Below are 22,783 nucleotides of genomic sequence, written 5' to 3' on the forward strand. Positions count from 1 at the left end.
GTGTCCTTTCACCTACTTATTCAATCTGTATTCTGAATAAATATGAACAGGACGCAGCATCAGGATTGGAGGAAGACTCAGTAACAACCTGTGATATGCAGCTGGTACCACCTTGATTGCTGAAAACGCAGATGACTTGAAACACTCACTAATGGTTGTCAAAGACTACAGCTTTCAGGATGAATTACTCCTGAAAGTTAAGAAAAGAAAAATTTTCACAACTGGACCAATAAGCAACTTCATGATAAACGAAGTTGTCAAGGACTTTGTTCTACTTGGGTCAACAATCACAGTCCAGACAGGCAGTAGTCATGAAATGAAATGACATATTACATTGGGCAGACTCATTGCAAAAGACATCTTTAAAGCTTTAAAAAGCAAAGATGTCACTTTGATGACTACAGTAACCCAAGCCATGGTTTTTTCAATCACATAAGCATAGAAAAGGTAGACAATAAAAAATGGAAGACAGAAGAATTCATGCATTCTAATCGTAGTGTTGATGGAGAATATTGAATATACTATGGACTGCCAAAATAACAAACGAATAAATCTCAGAAGACATGCAGAAAGAATCCACCTTAGAAGCCAGAATTGTGATACCTCAGCTTACTTACTTTGGACATGTTCTCAGGAAAGACCTATCGCTAGAAAAGGACATCATGTATGGTAAAGCAGAGGGTCAGCAAAAAGAAGGGAAATGCTAATAGAGATGGATTGACAAAATAGTCACAATGATGAACTCAAACGTACCAACAATCATGAAGATGGCACAGGACCAGGCAACGTTTCCTTCTCTTATACATAAGGTCACCATGAGTTGGAGCTGATTTGACAGCAACCAATGACAGCAACTTTGGCAGGTTACCTTCATGAACAAATGCCTCTTAATCCCACCGGGAGGACTCTGGGACATGGAGTGTTGTCCATGTCTCAGAGCAATCCCACCCAAGGAAGAAGAAGTGCGAGGAGAGAGATTTATCTTCCAACTTCCATCATCGTGGGCTGAGTGCTGGTCCCAGGGCATTAATTTGCATGTCCCTCTACCCACCCAAGCTGAGGCCAAGAGAAAGCCTTCAGGTAGAGTTTCACAAGTTCTTGCAGCAGGTCAAAGGTGCAGGTACTAGAACAGTAAGGGCTGAGGCCGTACCACAAGGCAAGAATAGTGTCATACATACATTTCTTAAAACATATTTTAGAGTGTAAAACATGATAAACAGCAAGACTTACAGACATCATTTATGTGTATTCAAAACACATGCAAACACAAAGCCACATGACATATATTACTACATACCGTATACATGGGCACAACTTAGACAATTACACGGGGTACCTTTGGGTGGAGACGTGAGTGTGAGTGGGGATGGGAAATAAAAGGAAGAACAATATAAACAGAGAGGTCTTTCAGGAATTAATAACAGAAGTGCACCCTAGGGTGAAAATCTTTCATCCTCTTCTCCTGCGTGCCCTAGATTAAAGGATCTGCTGTTCCCTGACCTTCTCATGCTCTCACCTCCACATCACATGTAGAAAGCCTTGTTCACACAACCTGAGGGCAGAAAGTGTGTCAAATACAAGGTCACACACCTCACAGCCCCTGCCATGAGGCTCATCACTCAATCAAGTCTACACATTTTTTAAATGAACATAATTGAATAAGACAGCTGGATTCCCCAAGGCCTCAGAACTACATTTCCCAGGAACCCGGGGATGATTTTAAACTTGGGGGGGGGGGGGGGCGGGACTGTGCAAAAAGGCAAGGAGGGCACTTCCACTTCAAGCCTGAGGACTGCTCTCTGCCTGGTTCCTGGTTCCTGGTCTGCTTCCTCATTCCTGCTCTGCTTCCTGGATGCTGGTGGGCTTCCTGGTTACTTACTGGTCTTAGGACAGCTTGGTAAGTAAGGTTCAATGTACTTTGAATTTGAGGCTGTTGTGGAAAAATCTTTTCTCAAGTGTGAGGCCACAAAAAAAAAAAAGGCCTGCCTTAATTTCAAGTCCTAAGGTGGTTCGGAAACCCTGGTGGTGTAGTGGTTAAGTGCTACGGCTGCTAACCTAAAAGGTCGGCAGGTCAAATCTGCCGGGCGCTCCTTGGAAGCCCTATGGGGCAGTTCTACTCTGTCCTGTAGGGTCGCTATGAGTAGGAGTTGACTCTACGGCAATGGTTTTTTGGGCTTAAGGTGGTTCAGAAAGTTTGACTGCCACATGCTTTGAATCCTAATCTGTGACTGCTATACAGCATAATGGTGAAGATAACAGGCCTCTGATTCTCACTGTTCAGGTTAGAGGGACAGCCACACCAAAAACAAGCAAGTCACTTAACTCCTGTAAGACTCAGTTTCTCTATGAGTAAAATGGAGCTAATAATCCTGCTAATAATAGGGCTTTAGTGAGAATTAAATATGTATAATGTTTTTTTTTTTTTTTTTTTAGTGAGAATTAAATATGTATAATGTAATGTAGCTACGGTTTTTTAAGGGAACTTCCTCAATTGGTTTTAACTTTTAACAGTGGTCTACTCCCTCCTCTGTCCCCAACTGTGTGTCCCAGAGGGCCCGGTTAGTCTCGTAGGCAGCAAGCTCATCACCATTCCTGACAGTCCTGTATTCCCTAATCAGAAATCCCTTAATGCCTACAAATCTCTGGGGTGTGGTTGAATTGTGCTTTTTTGCAGTGTCAAGGAGTGAATTTTCTCATGCTGGAGGTTTTTGGAGGTAGGCTTAGTAGGGGCAGGATCTCCAGGAGCCAGAAATGACAGAGGCTGGACTCCTCAGTATCAGGCTGACTGAGGGCATTATCTCCCAGCCACAGACTTCGTAGAAAAGCCCACAGTAAAAGGGAGCCTGTCTCAGCATGCATCCCCTGAAGCAAGGTGCCAACACGCTGTGATAGCTCTCTGCTCAGACACCTGTTCTCAGGCCTTGGCTCTATGGCCACCCACAACACTGCCTGTCTTCTCTGACAAACTTTTCTTTGCTCCTTAAAAACTAAAAACCAAACCTGTTGCTGTTAACTCGATTCAAACTGCCAACCTTTTGGTTAGCAGCTATACCTTCTAACCATTGAAGCACCAGGTCTCCTTCCTCAGGCCCCTCCTTTAGCTCCTCAAACACAACCACACCCTGAGTCTCAAAAGGAAGTGGTTAGTAGTCCACTCTCCAGCTGTGTTGGGCCTGGGGACTTACTTTGTTTGGCTTTTACAAATTTCAAAAAGTTCTGAGCCAAATTTAAAAACATGGAATTTTCACCTATAAGTGTGTATTTCCTCCTTTTCCTGGGGGGGAAAATTCCGAACTTCTGGCTGCCTTGTACCCTCATTCCACACATCTTGAGCTGTAGCAGCTGTTTCACATCGCATGGGGCAAAGGATCCACACCACCTATCTGGCCTCTGGAGGCATTTGCTCCACAGCCAAGGCTGGGACCCACACCTTCAGGACATGAAGGGCTATTGAATGATGATCTTTAGGGCAGACTTGCCCAGCAAGTTCTATTTTTCCATCCAGAAAATCAAAAGACTGTCCACCTGCCTCTGATGGAGGGGAGTCCCCTAAACAGAGCCCCTTGCACAGGTTCTTAAAAGCATAAGAACAGAGAGGCCAGGACAGAGACATAGAGAAATGGTACAAGAGATCTGAAGGGATGTGGGTGGGGTTCACATGGCATTCTCCCTATCCAGCCTCAGTCCACAAGCCTAACCAACCCCATGTGCCCTCTCTAGGTGCACTAAGCATGTTCTGTTCCTTTGCCTTTGTGAACCTATAATGGGGGCCAATAGGTCTAATGGGTCTTATTTGGATCAGCATATTTAAAAAAAAAAAAGTTTTTTCAATGTCTTTAGAGGCAAATACACTCTCTAATTCTCTTGAGGGTCCATCACTTCCTATTTCGTTACACCTGGTGATTCCTGCCCCTGTATTTCAATACTTTCACCAGAATATGTTCCAGTGGTAAGCATACTAGATCAGATTTTCCTAAAATCTGGTGTCTCTTGATTTTCTGATTCAATTTTTCCTTTTTTTGTGAACATTTTCTATTGCACTTGTGTTCTCTTCTTCGGAAGCACCAATTGTCTTTATACTGGATTGTCTTTGACTGCTTTCTATATCTAGCTTCTCTCTGGCTATTTTAATGGCTTTATCTTTTTCAGTACCAAGCTTTCCTTGTATAGAAGCAATTTGATATTTTTTGAAGTATCTATTCCGTTCCTTGCTGTTTATAATTAATTATGTGTTAGTTCTGTTTATGACTTCAGTGTTACCTCAGGTCTGAAGTCTTTCTTTTCATAGCACTCTATCATTTTATCATATTTTTTAGCTCTTTTGTTACTGAGTCCATTTTAATGTTCTACAGTTCCAAATACCCATGAAAAATTTCTTTCTAGTGTTCACTGTATTTTTCTTCTTTGATGTCTATTGTTTTATAACATTTACATGCTATTTTTTTTTGCCTTCTTACCTCTGTCTCACATGATATCTGCATACAATTTTTTCATCATATACACACTTGTGCAGCCGCAGCTATGCCTTTTATTCATTTCCTGAACCTAGTGTTACTAGTGAGATGTCTAGCTGGGGCTGAGCTTGGACTCCTCACTCCCTTCATTGGAGATGAGGGGAAATGGGTCAGCCAGAAGATAACCTGAAGGCTGATCTTCTGTATATGGTTACTCCAACCTGGTGACGCCAGCTATTTAGATTGCTGCCTTGTTATTTTCCCCAAATAGCCCCAATTACTTAGAAAAAGACCAACTGCTGTCAGAACATACTGTTCTTTGCTGTATCTGGTAGAGAACTGAGACATGGAATGTGGTTCAATATTCCTTACTGATCCCATGAAAAGTAATCATCAGGTTGGTTGCTTTTGAGCCACCCTTAGTGGCTTCCATAACATCCAGGCTTTGAGCGCTATCAGTTGTTCTTCAAAATTTTTTGCTGACCTTTTTCTTAAGCAGGTTTTCCCCAGTACCTTTTGGCTCATATCCTGCCAGCTGCTACCAGCCCAAGAGAAAGAAAGTGTCTACTTGCCACCAGTTTCAGCAAAGTCCTTGGATAGAATCTCAGGGTCACATGCCATCCATGAGCCAAGCATGGGGCACAGAGCATATGTGCTTTGAATTGGTCCTAACTGGGTCACATGTCTATCCATAGAGCCCAATACATAGAGCCCATTGTACAGTAGCCAGAAAAGACAGGTTGATTACATCACACTTTGCTCAAACAGCAACCCTCCACCCCCCCGACCCACCCCTTTAGAATGATTTCTCATTTCACTTACAGTAAAAGCCAAAATGCCAACATCAGGTATAAGGCCCCTTACTACCTGTCTGATTCCATTTTTATCTACTCTCTGTCTCCCTCACTCTGCTCCAGTGACCCTGGCTTCCTAGAAGTTCCCTGAAAACTCTAGTAGTTTCACATTAGGACCTTTTAACTCTCTGCTCCCTCTGCCTTGAACAGTTCATCCCCTCCCATCATTAAGATCTTAGTGAGGCTTTTTTGATTACCATATTTGAGACTGAAGCTCCTCCCAGTTGTTTTCTCCAGAGTACTCATGACAATCTAAAAGATTGTATGATTTTATTTATTCAATTTTCCACCTGTGTCACCTCACCCTTCTAAAATATAAGATTTTAATAAGTACTAGATCAGAAGAAAATACATAGCAGGCTTTCAGCATATTATTTATTGAATGAACCAATGAATGAATGAAAATACTTTGGGAAGGGATAGTTCCCAAATAGAAATAACATCACTGTTCTAGAAGAGTGAATGGATGCAAAGCAGCTATAGAACCCCAGAGATGTACAAATCCAGGGTCACCATTAACATTGTATTACGTCTCCAGGAGGGACTGTGCACATCAAATGCAAGGTAAACCCCACTTAACTATGTAAGGCTGGGGCCCAGGAGGATAAAAGCCATGGTGTCTAGTATAAAGATCAAGGCTAGGAATAGGCTTGTGCTACCTCTAAAATTGTTCCTAAAGTTGTTCCTAAAGTAGGACTTTGAGAGAGGAAGTTTAAGCTGAAGGGAAAATGCAGTGGGTCACATATGATGAATACCATATATTCTTCAGTATAATTCTCCTGTTGATACCAGAAACACTTTATAAGCCCTATTTTAATTAATACCATTAGAATCACATTTTATTCATCACCAAAGGAACCATATAGCTTTGTCATTTGGCTCATCATTTATTCTGGATTTCCATTTACCCATGTTAAAAAGATGGAGGAAGTAAAATTGAAGATGACATTATTTACAGGGTTACTGAGATTATTAAATGACTTACAGTGAAAGTAATTCCTACATAAAATCACTAAACAATGAATTATTACTACAGATATTTATAACCATTGTTTGTAATTAAATACACTCACTACTTACTTTTCCACATGGTTTTGTTCCAAAGACCAGGTCATTATGCAAAAATCAGCATTGTGCAAAATGGAGGATGACCACATGAGATCACAAAATGGAGGATGGCTACATGATTATGAAACTGCCAAATTACATCATTACATAACTGCCAAACCACTGAAAATTATGGCCTAGCCAAATCGACACTTGCGCTTAACCGTCGCAGCCTGCATTACTCTCAACTTGCACCTCTCTGTTCATTACTTCCAATTGTACATTGATAATTGGCAAAATAGTCAGATACTAGATTTTTTACTCTTGTCATAAATACGAAATACCAGATAACAAGTTGGTCAATAATTGAGGAGTGGGTGTATTTAAAATACATTATAGCTATAAATAGCCACTCAAGAAATCCAAGTACAAAAGTCATTTTATTTATTTATTTATTTTGTTTTATTTTCTTGCTTTAGGAGATCATGGACATTGAAGCATATTTTGAAAGAATTGGGTATACAGGCCCTAGGGGGAAATTGGACTTGGAAACATTAACTGACATCCTTCAACACCAGATCCGAGCCATTCCCTTTGAGAACCTTAACATCCATTGTGAAGAAGCAATGGAGTTGGACTTGGAGGCAATTTTTGATCAAGTTGTTAGGAGGAAGCGAGGTGGATGGTGTCTCCAGGTCAATCACCTCCTGTATTGGGCTCTGACTACAACGGGTTTTGAGACCACAATGTTGGGAGGTTATGTTTACAGCAGTGAAAGTGACAGATACAGCAAAAAAATGATTCATCTCCTGTTGCAGGTGACCATAGATGGCAGAAACTACATAGTGGATGCTGGGTTTGGACGTTCCTACCAGATGTGGCAGCCTCTGGAGCTAATTTCTGGGAAGGATCAACCTCAGGTACCCTGTATTTTCCGCTTGAGAGAAGAGGGAGAAATCTGGTACCTGGACCAAATCAGAAGAGAGCAGTACATTCCAAATAAAGAGTTTGTTAATTCTGATCTCCTGGAAAAGAACAAATACCGAAAAATCTACTCTTTTACTCTTGAGCCCCGAACAATTGAAGATTTTGAGCTTGTAAATGAAGACCTTCAGACATCTCCAGTATCTGTGTTTACAAGCAAATCTTTTTGTTCCTTGCAGACACAAGAAGGGGTTCACTGTTTAGTGGGCTTCACCCTCACCTCTCGAAAATTCAGTTATAAGGACAATACGGATCTGGTAGAGTTTAAGACCCTAAATGAGGACCAAGTAAAGGAAGTGCTGAAGAATCTGTTCAATATTTCCTTGCAGAAAAAACTTGTGCCCAAACATGGTAATCGATTTTTTACCATTTAGAGGAGAGAGCAAAAAACAGTCATCAGTATTATTTCAGGTATTGAAACTTTTTATTTTTGAAATTTTCAAACATATACAAAAGTAAAGAGAATGTAATACTAAACTTATCCTGCATATTAATCGCCCAGCTCATCAACTCTCAACTGATGGCATATTGTATTCCCTCTATACTCCCAAATTATTGTGAAGGAAATTCTAGACATTAGATCATCAATTTACCCATAAAAATTTTAGTACATATCATTAAATTATAATTTTTCAATAAAACATAACCATACACCTCTTCAAAATTAATAATACTAATGGCATTTTATTATGACAGCCTGGGGTTATCTCGGGAAACATTGTGATTTATGCTGAAAAATCTTCAACATTTTTCAATGTTGAATTTACAGAGAATTTTTTTTTATGGTAATACAATATAGAGAAGATCGTTTCCATTAAGAGGAAGCAGTCCTTCAGAGGGCCCAAATGGCTGTAGTTCCTCCCTCCCTACTAGCGTTCTTTGGCTTCAGGAACAAACAATCACCATCCTCCCACAAGCCTGATAACTTGTTGTTGTTGTTAGGTGCCTTCGAGTCAGTTCAAACTCATAGCAGCCCTTTGTACAACAGGACAAAACACTGCCGGGTCCTGTGCCATCATCATAGTCGTTGCTATGTTTGAGCCCATTGTTGCAGCCTCTGTGTCATTCCATTTCATTGAGGATATTCCTCTTTCTCACTGACCATCTGCTTTCCCAAGACTGATGTCCTTTTTCAGGGCCTGGTCCCTCCTGATAGTATGTCCAAAGTAGGTGAGACAAAAGTCTCAGCATCCTTGTTTCTAAGGAGCACTCTGGCTATACTTCTCTCAAGATAGATTTGTTCATTCTTCTGGCAGTATATGACATATTCAATATTCTTTGCCAACACTGTAATTCAAAGGTATCAGTTCTTCTGTGGTCTTCCTTATTCAAAAGACCACATGAGAAAGAAGGCAAAGTATTATGATGAGATGTGTACACATCTAGATTAGAAAATCAAAAGGAAAGCACATTATCAGCATTTCTGAAGCTGAAAGAGCTGAAGAGAAAATACAAGCCTTAAGCTGCATTACTGAAGGATTCTACAGGCAAAAAAATTGAATGACACAGAAAGCAGCAAAAGAAGACAGAAGGAATACAGAGTCACAGTCCAAAAATAATTAGTTGACATTCAAACAATTCAGAATGTAGCATATGATCAAGAACTGCTGGCACTGAAGGAAGAAATTCAAGGTACATAGAGGCCTTGGCCAAAAACTAGGCTCTAGGAATTGACTGGAATTGATTTTAGGAATTGACTGAATATCAATTGAGATGGTAGAGCAAATGGATGCAGTCTGGAAGCCCTTACTCGTCTATGTCAAGAAATTTGGAAGACAGCTGCCTGGCCAAGTGACTGGAAGAGTTCCATATTCATGCCCATTCCAAAGAAAGGCTATCAAACAGAATGTAGGAATTATCAAATAATGCGATTAATATCACATTAGCAAAATTTTGCTGAAGATAATTCAAAAACAAGTGCAGCTGTATATCAACAAGGAGCTGCCAAAAATTCAAGCTGGTCTCGGAAGAGGACATGGAAAGAAGGGTATCATTACTGATGTCAGAAAGATCTTGGCCAAAAGCAGAGAATACCAGAAAGTTGTTTACCTGTGTTTTATGGAATACATGAAAGCATTTAACTGTGCATATCATAAGAAATTATCAATAACATTACAAAAGAGCAGGAATTCCAGAACACTTAATTGTGCTCATGCAGAACCTATACATGGATCAAGAGGCAGTTGTTTGAACAGAACTAGGAAATAATGCATGATTCGAAAGTGGAAAAAGTGTGTGGCAGGGTTGTGTCCTTTCATCTACTTATTCAGTCTGTATTCTGAATAAATATGAATAGGACGCAGCATCAGGATTGGAGGAAGACTCATTAACAATCTGTGATATGCAACTGACACAACCTTGATTGCAGAAAATGAAGATGCCTTGAAGCACTTACTGACGAAGGTCAAAGACTGTAGCTTTCGGTATGAATTACACCTGAACTGGAAGAAAACAAAAATTCTCACAACTCAACAAATAAGCAACTTCATAATAAATGAAGAAAAAAAAAGAAATTGTCAAGGATTTTGCTCTACTTAGATCAACAATCATAGTCCAGAGAAGCAGCAGTCAGGAAATGAATGGCATATTATGTTGGGCAGATGCATTGCAAAGGACATCTTTGAAGTTTTAAAAAGCAGATGTCACTTTGATAACCACAGTGACCCAAGCCATGGTTTTTTTAATCAGATCATAAGCATAGGAAAGATAGACAAGAAAAAAAGGAAGATAGAAGAAGAATTGATGCATTCCAATTGTAGTGTTGGCGGAGAATATTGAATATACCACAAACTGCCAAAATAACAAAGAAGTCTTAGAACAAATACAACCAGAATCCACCTTGGAAGCAAAGATGGTTGTACTTCAGTTCACTTGCTTTGGGCGTGTTCTCAGGAAAGACCAATTGCTAGAGGAAGACATTAAACCCTAGGAAACCCTAATAGAGATGGGTTGACAAAACAGTCACAACAATGAACTCAAACATACCAACAATCATGAAGATGGCACGGGACCAGGCAATGTTTCCTTCTGTTGTACATAAGGTCACCGTGAGTTTTGGAGCTAAATTGACAGCAACCAGCAATAACAACTTTGGCAGGTTACCTTCATGAACAAATGCCTCTTAATCCCAGTGGGAGGATGTGGGAACATGGAGTGTTGTCCATGTCTCAGAGTAAGTCCACCCAAAGAGGAAGAAGAAGTGGGAGGAGAGGGATTTATCTTCCAACTCCCATAATCATGGGCGGAGTACTGGTCCCAGGGGCATTAATTTGCATGACCATCTAGCCACCCAAGCACAGGCCAAGAGAAAGCCTTCAGGTAGAGTTTCACATGTGCTTGCAGCAGGTCATAGGTGAATGAACTGGAAGACTAAGTGCTGAAGTTGTAGCACAAGGCAACAATAGTGTCATAAATAGATTTCTTGGAAAACATAGTTTAGAGTGCCAAGCATGATAAACAGCAAGGCTTACAGACAATATCATTTACGTGTATTCAAAACACATGCAAACACAACACCACATGAAGCATATTACTTCATACCATATACATGGCCACAATGCAGACGATCACAAGGGATAACTTTGGGTGGAAACATGAGTGTGAGTGCGGACAGGAAGTGAAAAGAGGAAAAATAAAAACAGAGGGGTCTTTCAGGAATTAATACCAAAATGTGACCTGGGGTGAAAATCTTCCATCCTCTTCTCCCCTCTGCTTTAAAGGATCTGCCATTCCCTCACCTTCACATCACAGGTAGGAAGCCTTTGTGGCCCTAATACCTGGCAATATATTTTCTCCTTTTCAAAACGGGTGATTGAGAGCTTGACATAACTAACTCCATAATGATGCTGTAAGTAATCTACAAGCATTTTTTATTGTTACCAGCTGCAATGGTCTCTTCCAAAGGCATGCGGAGCTATCTCTGCTCCTGTGGCCTTGGTCTCTCCTCTTCTTTGTTCTCTTGAGACGTGGCCTTCAGCCTGCAAGATGGAAGCTAGGAAGCCTGCCGGGTGCTTTTGGTCTGCAAGTTTCTTTCTTGCTCCTTATTTCAGTCAGAGTGGACTTGGCAGGCCAGTTCCACTAGCTGAGAGATTCTTATGTAAGTTTTTTTCAGTCTGTTGCAAACATACGGATTAGGGTCCAGATGTCCGACATGCATATCTTTAGTTTAATAAAGACTAACATGTAGTTGTTTTGTGATGTATAGGACCATCTTTGGGCTACTTTCTTAAAAACATTAGGTAATCCTTGCCAAAACGATATATAAGCTGTGATGAAAAAATTGCTCCTTAGGACTCCATAGAGGCACCCTGTGTTGCTGCCGGATCCCCTGGTGGTATATACATCTCCTGAATAAACTTTCTCACTCTTTCTGACTTGAAGTACATTTCATTGGCTCCACTGCTCCAGGGCACAGACCCCAATTGGGTAACACCTTATTCACACACCCTGAGGGCAGAAACTGTATCAAATACAAGGTCACACCCATCACAGCCTGTGCCAAAAAGGGGCTCATCAAACAATCCAGTTTTTTCAATGAACAGATTTGAGTACAATAGCTGCCTCCACTCCCTCCCCGAGGCCTCAGAACTACGTTTCCCAGAGATCCCGGGGCTGATTCTAAACTGGACTCTGATGGCAGGACTGTGTTGAAAGCCAATGAGGGCCCTTCCGCTTAGGTGCAAGGATTGCTCTCTGCCTGGTTCCTGGTTGCTGGTCTGCTTCCTGGTTGCTGGTCTGGTTCCTGGTTGCTGGTCCTAAGACAGTTTGGTATGTGAGGTGTAATGTACTTTGAATTTGGGAATAATGGGGATAAATCTTATCTCAAGTGTGAGGCCAGAAGAAGAGATACCACAGCCTACTTCAATTTCAAGTGCTAAGGTGGTTCAGAAAGTTTGACTGACACATACTTTGAATACTAATCTGTAATTGCTGTGCAGCATAATGTGCCTAAGGTTGTTAAGGGAACTTCCTCAACTGGATTTTAATTTTAACAGTGATCCACTCCCTCCTCTCTCTCCAACTCTGTGTGTCCCAGAAGGTCCAATTAGTCTTGTGGGCAGCAAGCTCATAACCATTCCTGACCCTCTTGTATTCCCTAATCAGAAAACCCTGAATGCACACAAAACTCCAGGGTGTGGTTGAGTTGTGCTTTTGGCAGTGTCGAGGGCTGGATTTTCTCATGTTGGGGGCAGGCTTAGTAGGGCAGGATCTCCAGGAGTCAGAAATGACAGAGACCGGACTCCTCAGTATCAGGCTGACTGAGGGCATTTTCTCCCGGCCGCAGACTTGGTGGAAAATCCCACAGTAAAAGGGACCCTACCTCAGCTTACAGCTCCAGGAGCAAGGTGCCAAGGTGCCCTGAATGGCTCTCTGCTCAGGGACCTGCTCTGGAGCCCTGGCCTGGCTCTATGCCCACCCACAACAGCGCCTGTCAGTTCTAGGTAAATTTCTTTCTCCTCCCTCAGGCCCCTCCTTTCAGTTCCTCAAACACAAAACAGCTAACCACACCATGTATTTCAAGAGGAAGTGGTTAACAGTCCACTCCCCAGCTGCCTTCTACCTGGAGACTTATTTTGTTTGTTTTTTACAAAATTTTAAAAGTTCTGAGCCAATTTTAAAAACAGAGTTTTTCCCTAAAAGCCTGTGTTTCCTCCTTCTCCTGGGGGAAGGAAAAACCATTCCAAACTTCTGTCTGTCTTGGGCTCTCATTCCACATATCTTCAGCTATGGCGCAGTAGTTAAGAGCTAGGGCTGCTAACCAAAAGATCGGGAGTTTGAAGCCAATAGCCACTCCTTGGAAACCCTGTGGGGCAATTCTACTCTGTCCTGCAGGATCGCTATGAGTCAGAATTGACTCATGGCAACAGGTTTTGTTTGCTTTGGTTTCCCTTTGCATGGGGTTTCCAGCCACTCCACAGTCCCCACACCACCAGCCTGACCTCTCCAGAGCCAAGGCTGGGATCCAGCCCTTCAGGACATGAAGGACTATTGATGGTCTTTGGACAGCACTTGCCTGCAAGCTCTGTTTTTCCACCTAGAAAATCCTCTGGTGGGAGGCTTTTCGGGGTGGAGGGCTGGGTCTAAGTGTCAATCCAGTGGGATGCCATGTCTTCACTGGGACAGAAACAAAAGGAAAGAGAGAAGGGAGGGAAAGGAAAAACACACATAGACAGAGACAGAAAAGCCACCCATTAGTACTCCTCAAAATTTTTCCATTCAACCCAGCATTTCCACTCCGAGATGTAAGCCCAAGAAAAGTAAAAACAGGTACTCAAACAGAAACTTGTGCACAAATGGTCATAGCAACACTATACACAATAGGCAAAAGGTGGAAACAACCCAAATGGCCATCAGCAGATGAAATGGTAAACAAAATGTAGTACCTGCATACAACGAAATGTTCTTCAGCCATAAAAGCAACGATGTACTGACACATGCTACAATGTGGATGAGCCTCAAAAACATTATGCTCAGTGAAAGAAGCCAGGCATAAAAGGTCACATCGTATGCTTCCAATTATATGAAATATCGAGGATAGGTAAAGCCATAGAGACAGAAAACTGATTGGTGGTTTCCTGGGACTGGTGGCAAGAGGGAGTAGGGACCGAATTGTATTTATGCTACTTGTAGTCTTGAAGAGTGGTGGCAGCATCTCAGAACTCTCAGGAGCATGTCAGTTTGCTTTTGTTGTTGTGTGCCATCGAGTCAATTCCTACACATAGCAACCCTATGGGACAGAGTTGAACTGCCCCATAGTGTTTCCAAGGAGCAGCTGGTGGCTTTGAACTGCCGACCTTTTGGTGTGCAGGCTGAGCTCTTAACCGCTTCGCCACCAGGGCTCTTTTAGTACTTCCATATTGGGCTCTTGCTTAAGATTTCCTTTGGGGGGAAAAGTAAGGGTTTCTTTAACCTAAAAATAGATGAAAGAGTCCTAGAGGCTGGGAACTGGACAAGGAGTTCTGCATATCTACCTGCTACACAGGGAACTATCCAACAAGGTGATTTGTAAATGAAGTGACATGTCACTTGGGGATAAATCACAACAATCACTCCAACTATTGAATACTGGCCATTCAACAAAACAAGCATCCCTTATATTTACAGAAAACAGCAAGTCTTTTGCCTAACCTTCAAGGTCCTGACTGTCAGCCTCTTCCTGTCTGCCTTTCTTTCACCCCACTCTTCAAAATGAAGCACCCATGTGTCTTAAGTCAGGTTCCCCAGAAGGAGACCCTGAGACAAGGACTCCTGTGCAAGTGACCTCTTCAGGAAGTGCTCCCAGGAGAACCTATAAGGGCACTGGAAGAATGGGGAAGGAAAAGGAAGAAGCCAAGCAAGTATGGGAACCAAGCAGAGGCCCAGCCTCACTTTAGCCTGGATGTGAATTTCACTCAGAGTTTGTCCAGACTCAAGGCAAGGCAGCTGGGCTTTCATAACCTCCCACTATTCACTGAGAACTTCCCTGGTGGGACATGTATTACCTAGAGCAGAGAGGCCAAGACAGAGGCATAGAGAAATGCCCCAAGAGATCTGAAGGCACTTGGGTGGAGTTCACACAGCATTCTCCCCACCCAGCCTCAATCCTCAAGCCTAACCAACCCCATGTGCCCTCTCTAGGTGCACTAAGCATGTTCTGTTCTTTTGCCTTTGTGAACCTATAATGGGGGCCAATAGGTCTAATAGGTCTTATTTGGATCACCAGATTTAAAAAAAAAAAAAAAAAAGTTTTTTCAATGTCTTTAGATGCAAATGCACTCTCCAATTCCCTTCGGGGCCCATCACTTCCTATTTCATTATACCTGGTAATTCCTGTCCCTATATTTTAATGATTTCACCAGAATATGTTTCAATGGTAAGCATCCTAGATCAGATTTTCCTAGAACCTGGTCTCCCTTGATTTTTAGATTCAATTTTGGCTATTTCTTGTTAACATTTTCTATTGTGCTTGTGTTCTCTTCTTCAGGAGCACCAATTGTCTTTATATTGGATTGTCTTTGCTTTCCATATGTATTTGCTTCTCTCTGGCTATTTTAATGGCTTTATCTTTTTCACTACCACTTACTGTGAGTATCAAGCTTTCCTTCTTCAGAAGCAATTTGATATTTTTACAGTATCTATTCAGTTCCTAGAAACCCAGGTGGTGCAGTGGTTAGGAGCTACAGCTACTAACCAAAAGGTCAGCAGTTCAAATCTACCAGGCACCCCTTGGGCACTCTATGGGACAGTTCTACTCTGTCCTATAGGGTAGCTACAAGTCAGAATCAACTTGACGGCAAAGGGTTTGGTTTTTTTATTCAGCTCTTTGCTGTTTATAATTAATTATGTGTTAGCTTTGTTTATGACTTTAACGTTTCCTCAGGTCTAAAGTATTTTCTTTCCATAACACTGTATCATTTTATCATCTTATTTTTTAGCTGTTTAGTTATGGAGTCCATTTTCAGTGTTCTATAGTTCCAAGTACCCATGAAGAATTTCTTTCTAGCATTCAGTTTATTTTTCTTCTTGAATTGATTGTCTACTTTTTTTCTAACATTTACATGCTACGTCTTTTCTTCTTACCTCCATCTAATGCCATATCTGCATACCATTTTTTCACCATATTCATGCTTGTGTGGCTCTGTCTACACCTTTTATTTATTTCCTGAACCCACTGTTACCAGTGAGATATCCAGCTGGGGCTGAGCTTGGACTCCTTACTCCTTTAAGTGGAGGTGAGGGGAGATGGGTCAGCCAAGAGATAACCCGATGGCTGATGTGCTGTACGTGGGTACTCCATTGCCTCCCTGGTAATAACAGCCTTTCTGGGCATTGCCTTGTTTTTAATGCCATAAATATCTCCAATTACAGCTTTCCTAGAAAAAGACTATGTGTTATCACCACATACTAATCTTTGGTGTATGTGGTGTATGCACGGTAGGGTCAGGAGCATAAAACAGGATCAGTTCTCCTTGCTGTTCCCGTAACAGCTAACCATCAGGTTGTTTGCTTCTGGGCCCTCTCCTATTGGTTTCCACAACCTGCCAGCTTACAGCCTCACCAGTATTGCTCCCACTTCCTGTGATTATACTTTCCACACTCTCTTTCATGCAGACCAGATGGCCACCTTACTCTTTAGTCATTTCTATTCTGCTTTGATTTTCAGGTAATCCTCACAATTTATGGTCTACCAAGAACTACCCCTTTTGTTTTTCAGGAAGGTTATGTTATCTTTTTAGCTATCTTTCTTTTATTTCTAGAAAATGGACTAAGAAGAGGAGAAACCTCAAAGTCTTTTTAAATAAAAATGAAAATTAGCCCTTTGTGTGTAGTTATGGACTACTCAAATATAATGTGGTTACAGCATGTTTTTTGCACCCAGGTTCCTAACAAACTAGTTTCTTTTGAATAGATTTGCAATTAGTAAACTGCAAGTCAACAAGTTATAGGATTTAAATAGAAGTATAAAATATTTCCCAATAGAAAGAATGATGATCTAAACAAGACTCAAATTGTCAGGCATGTGTAAACCACCTGATTTCTTTTAGGGTCACCTTCACTTCTCACGGAAACCCTGGTGGCATAGTGGTTGAGAGCTATGGCTGCTAACCAAAAGGTCGGCAGTTCGAATCCACCAGGCGCTTCTTAGAAACTCTATGGAGCAGTTCTGCCCTGTCCTGTAGGATCGCTATAAGTTGGACTCGACTCAATGGCAATGGGTTTTCACTTCTTACCTTACTCAGTGCTGATACTGGGTGTAGGATCCAGAGAGAATGAAGGATGGTCTGGCAAAATTCTGGTTGTTCTCTCTGCACATAAGTGTAAAGTTTTAGAGCTTCCATAGACGTTGAAAAAGTGTGCTGGCCCAAGTCAAGATGAGAAGAAATAAAATGAACCAAATAGATTTAAGAGAAATAATGTTGCAGATATAACAATAGAGAAAGTTGAAAACACTAACAAGGGAAGTATGTTGTTATTAGTTGCCATCGAGTCAGCCTCTGAATCATGGTGACCCCATGCACAATGGGATCAGATCGTGATCCATAGGGTTTTCATTGGCTGATTTTTGGAAGTAGATTGCCAGGCCTTTCTTCTTAGTCTTTCTTAATCTGGAAGCTTCACTGAAAACTGTTCAGCATCACAGTGACACACAAGCCTCCAGTGACAGATGAATGAATAGCAGGGTTAAAAAAGAGAAGTAGGAGAATCTGAAAGAAATGACATGAGGCAGGACAGTAGAGATAATTTATCGCCATTAACATCGGAGACAGGCTGCTTTGTGCCATGTCACCTTAAACCAATCCACATTACTAACAGGCTGGTCTTGATGTCTGTGCGCCCGGTGCCCAGTATCCACACTAGATTAGGATTTTTTGGTAGCAGGTGACAGAAGACTAATCTAAAGAAGACTTTTTTTCTTTCTTTGGTTCCATTACTGGAAAGTCAAGAGATAGCTTTAGGCTTGATCTAGGTCTTTCTCTCCTCCTCCCATCTCCGTCTTTCATTCATCAGCTTGACAGATTCTTTGTTGACTTTTTTTTTGTTTAACCTAGTAGCTTTGGGTTAATATTCTACCAGCTTCTAGTCCAGCTGACAGAAAGTATCTGCTTCCCCCCAGTTTCAGCAAAACCCCTCAATAGTGTCTCAGTGACCTGACTTGGGTCACATGCCATCATGAGCCAACCATTGGCTGCACAGCATAGGTGCCTTGAATTGGTCCTATGTGGGACCATACAGCCCAATATGTACAGCCCATCCTTCACAGAGTAGCCTGAAATCATTTTAACTACATCACACTTTGCTCAAACTGCATCTCTTTTCTCCCCCCTTCTTCCACAAACCCTTCTCATTTCACTCAGAATAAAGGCCCAGAGGCTGGCATTGGCTGTAAGGCCCCTCCTACCTACCTGAACTCGTTTCAATCCGCTCTCTGAATCCCTCACTCTGCTCCTGTCTCCTTGGCTTCCTAGATGTTCCTTGAACACTGTAGGTGTGTTCCATTTTAGGGATTTTTACATTCTGTTCCTCTACCTGGAACAGTCTTCCCACAGATATTCATGTGTCTCATTCCTTTATATCCTTAAAGGTTAGTGCCCTTTCTTTGGCCACCTTTTTTGAAATTGAAGCTCTACCTGTACATTTCCTGTACCCTTTCCCCGTTGGAGTTATCTGCACAGCATTCATCAAAATCTAACAAATTGCATGTTCTATTTATTATTCATTCACTTTGTGAATGTAGGCATCACCCCCGCCTGCACTAAAATATAAGATTTTTGAGAGCAAACAAGCACTAGATCAGTAGAAAATACATAGTTATTGGATCAATGAATATAAATCAGGATTTTTAATGGGTATGGTCCATCCAAAAAGGAAACAGTATGTTAGGTACCACGGATACCATGTATTCTACTATATAGTTCTCCTGCTTATATCAGGAACTGTTTATAACCCTGTTTTATTTGATACCAATTGGAAACTCTTTTTATTCATCACCATGAACATGATATATGGGAAGTTTATCATTTGGCTCACCATTTAATCCGGATTTCCATTTACTCGTGCTTAAAAGTTGGAGGAAATGACAGTACTTAGAGGGTTACTAAGACTATTTTGTGACTTATGCAAGTGAAAGCAATTCCTACAATTAGTCACTAAACTAATGAATTATTACTACAGATGTATATAACAATTGTTTGTAATTAAATATTTCAAATACTTTATAGCCATAATAACCTACTCAAAAAATCCAAGTACAAAAATAATTTTATTTATTTTTGTTTTGTTTTCTTGCCTTAGGGGATCATGGACATTGAAGCATATTTTGAAAGAATTGGGTATACAGACACTGGGAGGAAATTGGACTTGGAAACATTAACTGACATCCTTCAACACCAGATCCGAGCCATTCCCTTCGAGAACCTTAATATGCACTGTGGAAAAGCCGTGGAGTTCGACTTAGAGGCCGTTTTTGATCAAATTGTGAGGAGGAAGCGAGGTGGGTGGTGTCTCCAGGTCAACCACCTCCTGTACTGGGCTCTGACCACAATGGGTTTTGAGACCACAATGTTGGGAGGTTATGTTTACATCACTCCAGTCGACGAATATAGCAGCAACATGGTTCACCTCCTGCTTCAGGTGACCATAGATGGCAGGAACTACATCGTGGATGCTGGGTTTGGATGCTCCTACCAGATGTGGCAGCCTGTGGAGCTAATTTCTGGGAAGGATCAGCCCCAGACACCTGGCATCTTCAGCTTGAGAGAAGAGGGTGCAATCTGGTACCTGGACCAAATCAGGAGAGAGCAGTACATTCCAAACCAGGAATTTCTTAATTCTAATCTCCTAGATAAACATAAATACCGAAAAATCTACTCTTTCACACTCAAGCCTCGATCAATTGAAGATTTTGAGTCTGTGAATACATACCTTCAAACATCTCCAACATCTATGTTTACAGGTGTATCTCTTTGTTCCTTGCAGACGCCAGAAGGGGTTTACTGTTTAGTGGGCTTCACCCTCACCTCTCAAAGATTCAATTATAAGGACAATATGGACCTGGTAGAGTTTAAGGACCTAAATGAGAATGAAGTAGAAGAGACATTGAAGAATCTATTTAATATCTCTTTGGAGGGAAAGCTTGCACCCAAACATGGCGACTGGCTTTTTACCATTTAGAGGAAAAACCAAAAAAACGTTATCATCAGCATTACTTCAAGTACTAAAAGTTTTTATCTGGAAAGTTTCAAACATATACAAAATTAGAGAAAATACAATATTAAACTTATTCTGTGTATTAATCACCCAGCTTATCAACAATCAACTGATGACCAATCATATTTCATCTACCCCCAGTTCATTTTGAAGAAAATTTGAGACATAAAATCATTTCACCCATAAAAATTTCAATGCATATCATTAAATGATAACTTTTTAAGAAACATAACAACACACCTTTTCAAAATTAAAGATAGTAACAGCATTTTAAGGATGGCCTGCGGTTATCTTGGAAAACATAATGAATTAAGCAAGAAAACTAGCTGAGCATTGAGTGCATAGAAAATGTTTACCTTTGGTTGAGTAAATAGTAAGTTGAGAAAATCATTTTCATGGAATTCAACCAGTCTTTTCCAATGTCTACTTTTTATAAAATACAACTTGGGATTGGAATTCAACAAAGAAGAATGAGAAATGATACTTGCTTCCAAACAGCCTAAGAGTTTCCAGGAAAAGATTTAAACCAACACGTGATTGCACGTGATTAAGTACCAAAAGAGTGACACACCTAACAATTTCTGTCATAATTCTTTTTGTAATCATAGTTATTCATATGCTACATTTCTTAATATGGTAAAACGGATCATTAGAATTTTAAACTTCCAGAATGTAGCTATTTGTGTCTAAAAATGATATTTGTGTTCTACAAAATATTTGGAAATAAACCAGCTTACATACCTATGATATGGCCTACATAGTTTGTAGGATCACCTGGATTTCAAATCATCCTACTGTCATTCAATCAATAAACATTTACTTAAAGCATAGATAGGCACTGTGATAAATGCTAAGAATAAAACACAGACTTTCACAGAGGAAAGCATCTTGATGACAACAAAGATGACAAGGAGTTTGCCCAACTAAATATATAGGCATTCATGCATTCATTAATAAGGTGGGGCAGTATTTTTCAGAAAGTACTGGTCTGAATTTGGTTACCCTGAAAACGGAGCCATCTTCAACTTGTGGCCATAACAATGAGGTTAAGTGAAAAGGAGGGCTGGAATGAAAGAATGTTAGATTCTTAGGGGCATGGCTGTTATATATAGCAATATAACACTCAGGGACTTGTTTGGAGGTAGTTTATTTGGGAGGTCAAGTGGTTAAGCACTCAGCTGCTAATCAAAAAGTCAGTGGTTCAAACATACCACTCTGTGGGAGAAAGATGTGGCGAACTGCTCTTGTAAGATTACAGCCTTGGAAACACTATGGGGCAGTTCTAGTCTGTCCTATAGCCTTGCTATGAGTCAGAATCAACTCAGGGACAATGAGCATAGTTTCTGTTTTGTTTTGTTTTAACCAGGAAGTAGGAGGGGGAGGAAAGGGAAAGTGAAACAGGGAAGAGGGAAAAGTTTATGTGAGGGCTCATCAAGGTTGCTGCTGTGGGCAACAGGAGCTTAAAGCCTCCAGGGCTCCCAAAGGAGCATATGAATGCCTCCCAAGACTGACTACCCAAAGAACAAGAGGGGAGCAGTTTACCCATTGACTCCCCATCTCCAGGTGGTTAAGAGTTCTCCCTGGGAGTGTTACCTCCCTGCACTTCAGAACTTCATATGTTGAGTGAGGTCCTGCAGACATGCATTGGAGAAGTCCTGTGACAGAAAATACCCAGTGCAAACATGAGACAAGACACTTTCAGCATTAAGTGATTGGGAGGCATATGGCTGGAGTAGCCACTCACTTCTAATGATCGAAATACAGCAAAAGCGGTGTTGTTGTGGAGTAGAGGGAGGGAGGCATGCTGGGGTTGGAGGTAAGGGCTCTTGCAAATCACCCTGGGTTGTAGGAGCAGAAGAACTGGGATTAATAGTCAGGTTTGGGACAAAAGCTTCACTTTATTAATCTCCTGGATTGTAAATACCAGACAGAAATGTAAGTAAGAAAGGAACAAACACACAAAGAATCTATGCAGCAGAAGAGAAACTTTGCCATTCTAACAATAGGAAGGTGAACTTAATAAGAACCTTGGAAATACTTTTCCTGTTTTCATGACTTTAAAGAGTGAGTCTACCCCCTATCTTGGTGTGATAGTTAAGGTTGTGTGTCAATTTGACTGGGCTGTGATTCTCAGTGGTTGGGTAGTTATGAAGTAGTTTAACTGTTATATAAGGTAATTTGGCACTTGTAATCTAATGTAATCACCTTCACAATATGATCTGATATGATCAGCCAATCAGTTGTAAGAGGAGTTTCCTTGGGGGTGTGACATGCATCCAATATATGTGGACATTCTGGCAAAGCTCACTGGCTGTTTCTTGCTCTGGATCCTGCATCCGGCCCATCATCATTTGACCTCTGGTTCTTGGGACTTGAGTCAGCAGCCTGCCATCTTACCTGCTGATCTTGGGTTTGTCAGCCCCTGCAGCTACATGAGTCAGAAGCCCCCAGCCTGATGCCTGACTCACAGACTTGGGGCTTACCAGCCTTTACAGTCACATGAACCATCTCCTTGAGATAAATCTCTCTCTCTCTAAATATATATATATGCTTGTTGTTATTAAAAAAAAAAAAAAAATTATTAGGATGCCCCAATTTGGTTCTGACTCATACAGACCCTATGTACAACAGAACAAAACATTGCCCTGTCCTTTGCCATCCTCATGCTTGTTATGCTTGAGCCCATTGTTGAAGCCTCTTTGTCAATTCATCTCATTGAGGGTCTTGCTCTTTTTTTGCTGAACCTCTATTTTACCA

The 22,783-nt window shown here is 41.2% G+C and overlaps 2 protein-coding genes across 2 annotated transcripts; both read left to right on the forward strand.

Moving 5' to 3' along the window:
* Nucleotides 1-1,767: 1,767 nt before the first annotated feature.
* Nucleotides 1,768-7,713, forward strand: LOC100677461 (arylamine N-acetyltransferase 1-like). The gene is made up of 2 exons (XM_003412491.4): nucleotides 1,768-1,897; nucleotides 6,835-7,713. The coding sequence occupies exon 2, from the start codon at nucleotides 6,841-6,843 to the stop codon at nucleotides 7,711-7,713; it is 873 nt and encodes a 290-aa protein (XP_003412539.1). The 5' UTR covers nucleotides 1,768-1,897; nucleotides 6,835-6,840.
* LOC100677744 (arylamine N-acetyltransferase 1-like) lies at nucleotides 7,644-22,550 on the forward strand. The gene is made up of 2 exons (XM_023551046.2): nucleotides 7,644-7,750; nucleotides 19,112-22,550. The coding sequence occupies exons 1-2, from the start codon at nucleotides 7,688-7,690 to the stop codon at nucleotides 19,988-19,990; spliced, it is 942 nt and encodes a 313-aa protein (XP_023406814.2). The 5' UTR covers nucleotides 7,644-7,687; the 3' UTR covers nucleotides 19,991-22,550.
* The last annotated feature ends 233 nt before the right edge of the window (nucleotides 22,551-22,783 follow it).

This window comes from Loxodonta africana, chromosome 19 (genome assembly GCF_030014295.1).
Source record: "Loxodonta africana isolate mLoxAfr1 chromosome 19, mLoxAfr1.hap2, whole genome shotgun sequence".
In the NCBI taxonomy this organism is placed as follows: domain Eukaryota; kingdom Metazoa; phylum Chordata; class Mammalia; order Proboscidea; family Elephantidae; genus Loxodonta; species Loxodonta africana.